This window comes from Phalaenopsis equestris, unplaced genomic scaffold (assembly GCF_001263595.1).
Source record: "Phalaenopsis equestris unplaced genomic scaffold, ASM126359v1 Scaffold000598, whole genome shotgun sequence".
Taxonomy (NCBI): domain Eukaryota; kingdom Viridiplantae; phylum Streptophyta; class Magnoliopsida; order Asparagales; family Orchidaceae; genus Phalaenopsis; species Phalaenopsis equestris.
In genome coordinates this window covers 184,980-191,343 of record NW_018165038.1, presented here as the reverse complement: position 1 = coordinate 191,343, position 6,364 = coordinate 184,980, and the positions used below count along the sequence as shown (strand labels likewise).

Below are 6,364 nucleotides of genomic sequence, written 5' to 3'. Positions count from 1 at the left end.
ATCCACCACCGTCGATAGACATTTATGAGGTATTCTTAGGAAAGCGATGACTTCCTCTACTTTAACCAAACTATCATCTCCACATTCCGTCTTTAAACCCTGTTGTCCTCATGCACTTCTTGCCTCTCTCTGAAACCCTCAAAATAAGCAAAGAATGGCATGATTAGTGACCTTGAGATGATGACAAAAAACAATAAACATGGAAAATAATGGAAGTCTAGAGTAAGATCAATGGAATCTTGCATGGATTTACATGTGAAATGGAGTTTTGATAAGGATAGGGAGGTGATTGGATCTTGCGAAGATGGCTAAGTGATAGTTGAATGATTGCAGATTGAGAAATAGTGGAAGAAGTGGAAAAATCAATGGGATTTTGGATAAGCACTGAGAGAAGATGTGACGATTGAGGGGGAGGATTCTCAACAAGAGCATAATTAATATGAACCCACTTCTTTAATGTTGTTAAACAATAATTCAAAAACTTCAACAAATCCTAAAATAATAAAAAAAGTAATTCCTCCAAAAGAGAGAACTTAGTAACAATATTATTTAATTTTATCCCTTTTAGTTTCTCAAATAAGAGCAATTTATATTAGACATGTGAAACCCCTTAAGTAGATTGAAGTCAAACTCTAAACATCGAGGCACCTAATGAGATAACGATGAAATTTCATCAGAAACTCCTAAGTTAAGCATGCTTGCTCGGAGCACTCATAGGATGTGTGACTCTTAGGGAAGTTACACCAATGAGGTAAAATTGTGAGGCCATTAGGCCAAATCAGACAAAACCTTGATGTGTAAGAGTTTGAGCTGTCACAAATGCTATCAGAGCATTAAAATTGTTGGCAGATGGAAACTAAGTGCCATGAATATGTAGGGGTCATTTCTAGAGTCCCATCTGTTTAGTCAATGGTTCTGGGTATAGACTAATGACATGACATTGGGTATTTAAGTGGGGGAGATTATGAAACCTCCAAAGTAGAATGAAATTGAACTCTTGAACATCAAGACACATTTTGGTATAGCAATGGAATTTCATTAGAAACTCCAATGTTAAGCATGCCCATCCTGATACTCATAGGATGGGTGATCTATTGGAAAATTACACCAATGTGACAAAACCGTGAGACTGCTAGACCAAAACAGATAATAACTTGATGGGTGAGAGTTCAAATCGTCACATATGGTATTAGAGTGTTACACTAGCCATAAGATGAAAATTAAGTGTCATACAGAACAAAGTGCTTCATCATGTGGCCGCTTATTGAACTCTAGATGCAAATGCTATATGATAGCAGTCATCACTTAAATCTGTAGGGCCACCTTTAGAATTTTATTTGTCTGGTAGATAATTATGATATAGAGCACTGACGATGATAACAAGTGTTTAAGTGGGGGAGACTGTGAAATCCTCCAAGTAGATTGAATCTGAATTCTTAAACATCAAGACTTCTTTCAATTTACAAGTGAAATTTATTTAAAAACTCTAAAGTTATTGTGCTCGTCTTAAACCAATACTAGGATGGGTGACCTCATCAGAAGTTACACCATCAGGATAAAACAACAATGCCACTGGACCAAAGTGACAATTCCTTGATGAGTGACAATTCCTTGATGAGTGAGCATTCAAACTGCACAATATAGTAGAAAAAAAAAACCTATTCTAATTATCCTAGTTAAAATTAAATAATACCATAACTATACCCGGCTCATTAACCATTCCTCCCGCCCGGTCGACCGAACACGTGAGCTCCGCAGGGCTGAAAAGACCGAAGTCACCGAGCCATGTTCCGGTGCCGGTGCCGCCGCCTCCCACCGCCGGCGGCGACTTTCGCCCGCCGATTTTCGAGGGTGACTCCTCCGGCCGACACAGTTGCTCAGCCTATAATCCGTGTGTCCAACAACTTGGCCCGACTAGGTTCCCCCAAGGAGCCGAAACCTCGACAACTGCTTTTTCTCCCTCCGTTCCCACCGGACAACGTCGACCCTCTTCCCGGACGAAAGAGGTCCCCTGAAAACGTCCTCCATGGAAGCTTCTTTCGCCGGAGGGTTACCGCCATCACATGGGTTAAGCATTATTTCGACGAAGTCGCTTCCGATGTTATTCAGAGACATTTCAGGGAAGGGCTGGTGAGCTGCTGCTTTCAATTGATTGCTGTGGTTTTTTTTATATTGATACGGTGTTGTCTGGAAATCATACCCCGACTTGCATCTTTAGCGGATTGAAGAGATGTTTTGATTTTCTGTTTTGTATAGAATTGAGCACCGCCTGCTAAAAAAACAGAATTTTGCATTTAACCCTAATTTTTTTTCACTTTGTGTAATGAAATTAGTGTCGATGCATTTGTGGTTAATCCTCATTATTGCATTAATTTATTAGTTTTCTTGGTTTCTAACTAGAAGTGCAATGATGCTCCAACTTGGATTCCATGAGTATAGGGTTTTGCTTGCTTGCCATATATATAAGCAGTTTTTATTTTTTTAAGGTATAAAAACTATTATTAATGTTTGAGTGATGATAAGGTGAGCACAATGGCAATGGGCTTAAGAGTATATACAACTTTAAAGCATCCAAGGAGCAAGATAAATCTTTCTTGATATCTACTATGTCGGCTATACAGCTCTTATCTTGTATTTTATTAATTTGTTTATTGTTTATTATATAGTCTTTATTGTGGCATTTGTGACCCCAGATACTCCTATAAATATGAGATTTTGGGGAGAGCTGAGGAAACACTTTTTGGGCCATTAGAACCCTCTATAAGGATTGAGTGAGATGTTCTACACATCAACTCTATCAAAGAAAAGCTACTTATGCTGCTTACAGTACAGGAAACAAAGGAAGAAATATGCAAATTAGCTAATAGACATTCCATTCAACACCCATCTAAATAGTAAGTGCTTGTATATATACAGGGAGAATTCTGTGTAAGGTTAAGTTGACACTTGACTGAAGGCATATAATTAAAGAGGTGGAGAATCATGATATTGCAAGTAGTGAAGCAGAAGTTCCTGTTGTCAGAAGGTAGTTACAGTAGTACTCGAGAAATGCAGTGGTAATTATGTAGGATAGTGCTGTTACTTCCCCTGAAACTTGCAATCAGATGGACTGATCTTGAGTTTGCATTTGAGTCTGCTGAATTGAGTGGCGGTGTGATTTTTGGTGAAAATATCGGCTATCTGATCGTGAGAGCTGATGTGTGAAATCTGAATGTTGTCGGAAGAGATGTGATCTCGTATGAAGTGGTAGTTGATTTCCTCATGTTTGGCGTGGGTAGGGAATACTGGATTAAGTTCTATGGCGATAGCGGAAGTATTGTCACAGTAGATGGTTGTTGGAGTGTTGGGAGATTTGAAACTCTTGACGTAGTCGAAGAAGCTATATGATGTCAATGGTAGCAGCAACTAAGGCACAATATTCAGTTTTGGTGGAGGAACGTGCTACGGTCTTCTGACATTAATTGCCCAATCTATGAGATTATTATTAAGAAAAGTGTAAATACCTGTAGTAGATCGTCGATTGGTGGAATACTTGGTCCAATTAAAATCTGAGTAGCAGGTAAGGTGAAGATCACCCTTGAGAAGTGGGAGACCAAAATGCAAGGTTCCTTGTAGATAGCGGAGGTGGCGCTTGAGGATTTGAAAATGATAGAAAAATGGGTTGTGCATTTGTTGGCATATGTCGGGTCGAGTAATGGCAAGTATCAGAGTGAGCTGACAAGTTGACAATAGTGGGTGGGATCGGGATTATTATTAAGAAAACTGCAAATATCTGTAGTAGATCGTCAATCGGTTTAGAATCTGAGTAGCAAGCAAGGTGAAGGTCACCCTTGACAAGTGGGAGACCAAAATGCAAGGTTCTTTGTAGATAGCGGAGGTGGCGCTTGAGGATTTGAAAATGACAGAGAAATGGGTTGTGCATTTGTTGGCATATGTCGGGTCGACTAATGGTAAGTATCAAAGTGAGCTGGCAAGTTGACAATAGTGGGTGGGATCGGGAAGCGCATGAAAAGATTTAGGGCCGGGTTGTAGTTTGTGAGGCAAGGGGGTTTTAACTGGTTTGCAAGATAGCTTATCAACTTGTTGTAGGATGGATGTAATGCAAGGAGTTTGAGGAAGATGATAACCATGAACAGTGGTTTGAATATTGATGCCAAGGAATGTATTAACCGAACTGAAGGCTTTGATTTTGAATGTAGTTTGGAAAGGGTAAGTTTATTGATGACGTTTTGATCGTTACATGAGATCAGGATGTCGTCAACATAAAGTAGAGAGTAACTGATGAGTGCTGGTAGACGAGGAAGGATGGATCGACGTAGGGCTGTCAAAACGGCTCGTTGTTTGCGAACAACTCGTGTTCGGCTCGTTAAGAAGCTCGTGTTCGGCTCGTTAATTTCGTTCGATAAGTTAACGAGCCGAACACGAACTTAAGATGTGTTAGTTCGTGTTCGACTCGTTTTGGCTCGTTTAAAAATCTAATTGACTGCAAGGCTACAAAGATTTATAATCAATTAAAATATTGATTAAGAAAATAAAATAAAAATTATTAAATTAGATTCAAATGATGTTTTAATATAAATAATAATTTTTAAATCTTGCTCAAACCTTTATTGTCTTATGGCGACATGATTAGGGTTGTTCAAAAGACTTTTTGTTCGTGAACAGCTTGTGTTCGACTCGTTAAGCAAACGAGCCGAACACAGACACACTTTTTGAGCCAAGCTCAGCTCGTGTTCGGCTCGTTTACACCCCTCATCGACTGTGTTGATGCGAAACTTTCGTGCTTGGAGGTGAGTGATGAGGGTGCGATACCACTGTCGGGGCACTTGCTTGAGGTTGTAGAGAGCCTTTTTCAGCAAACATACTTTATGGGGGTATTGTTGATCACAAAATCCTTGAGGTTGTTGGGACATATAGATGGTTTCTTACAATGGTCCTTGGAGGAAGGCATTATTGACATTAAGTTGGTGGATTTGCCACTTGTTTCGAAGAGCCATGGTGAGAAGGATATGAATTGTGGGTAGCTTGGCACTAGGCTGAATGTAGCGAATTAGTTTATGCCCTCTTATTGTTTGAAGCCTTGGGCAACGAGACGAGCCTTGTACTTGGCTATCATTCCATTTGAATTGTACTTAGTTCAATAGGTTCATTTGCAGCAGATGATGTTTTGGTGGCGTGGGGGATCTACCAAGATCCAAGTGCCTTGCTCATAAAGAGCTTGAAATTCTAAAGGCATAGCTTTCCTCCAATGACTATGTTTGACAGCTTGAGCATAAGAGGTTGGAGCAACACTGTTGGAGACAAAGATGGTAAGGTTGAGTATTTGCTTGGGTTTGAGTGACCCGGTTTTGGATCTGGTTGTCATGGAATGCACAGGAGCAGTTGGGGGGATTGGTTTGGTGAGAGGAGGTAGAGTAGGTTCGGGTTAAAGGTTTGCAGAGCGTAGGGAGGAAGAGGGAGGCAGAGCGAGTGTGGGTATGTATGTACTTGACGTGGACGGTGTAGTTGTTGGAGGAAGTGTGGATGCTGGAGTGAGAAGAGAAGGAATTATGGGAGGAGAGATGTTTGATGGTGGAGACTGAGAGTTGATGGTTTGAAAGGGAAAATTTTGTTCATTAAAGACGACACGGCGAGAGAGAATGGTAAGATGAGTTTGTGGGTTGTAGTAATAGTAGCCTTTGTGTGAGGGAGAGAGTATCCAATGAAGATATATGGTGGAGCTCTGGGTGAAAGTTTGTTTGGGGCTAGTGGTTTTTGCCAGAGAAAACACAGGCAACCAAAAATTCTTGGATGAGAGTAGGTGGGTGGTGAGCTATAGAGAAGTTCATGAGGGGTCTTTAGGGAGGTAGTTTTAGAAGGGGCATGTAATTAATGAGATAAGTGGCTGTCATGAGCGCAGCTTTCCAGAATTTGAGGGGTAGATGAGCTATTAATAGAAGAGTTCGTGTGATTTCGATAAGGTGTTGGTGCTTATGTTTAAAGACTCCATTTTGTTGGGGTGTGTGTCGGCACAAAAAAAAAAAAAAAAGAAAGGTTGTTTGGGAGAGGTCGCCCGTAAGAAGCTGTCGGCAGCCATAATTAAAATCCCATCGCCCGCTTCGGAAGGAAGTTTCAATTTACGTATATATATATATAATTTTAGAAAAATATGAAATCAAACTGACCTCATATTTTTCGTAGTTTAAATGAAAGAACACTCTACACTCTACCTCAAATCCTCTACCTCAAATCCTGTATCTATCCCGAGAGATAAACACAAGACTTGAGGATAAGACTCAATCAAATAAACTAGGAAAACAAATTACATCAATTTGGGTCTGCGAAACCATTTTATTTGCCGACAAGTTCCCCTATTTAATACAAA

General features: G+C 40.1%; 1 protein-coding gene across 2 annotated transcripts in view; it reads left to right on the top strand.

Moving 5' to 3' along the window:
• The first annotated feature begins 1,732 nt into the window (after positions 1 to 1,732).
• LOC110029613 (RNA pseudouridine synthase 3, mitochondrial) overlaps positions 1,733 to 6,364 on the top strand; it is a 31,889-nt gene continuing 27,257 nt past the window's right edge. For both annotated transcript variants that reach the window (XM_020731982.1, XM_020731983.1), the window contains exon 1: positions 1,733 to 2,130. In XM_020731982.1, coding sequence (XP_020587641.1) covers positions 1,786 to 2,130 — 345 coding nt within the window. In that variant the 5' untranslated portion in view covers positions 1,733 to 1,785. The remainder of the gene's footprint in view (positions 2,131 to 6,364) is intronic.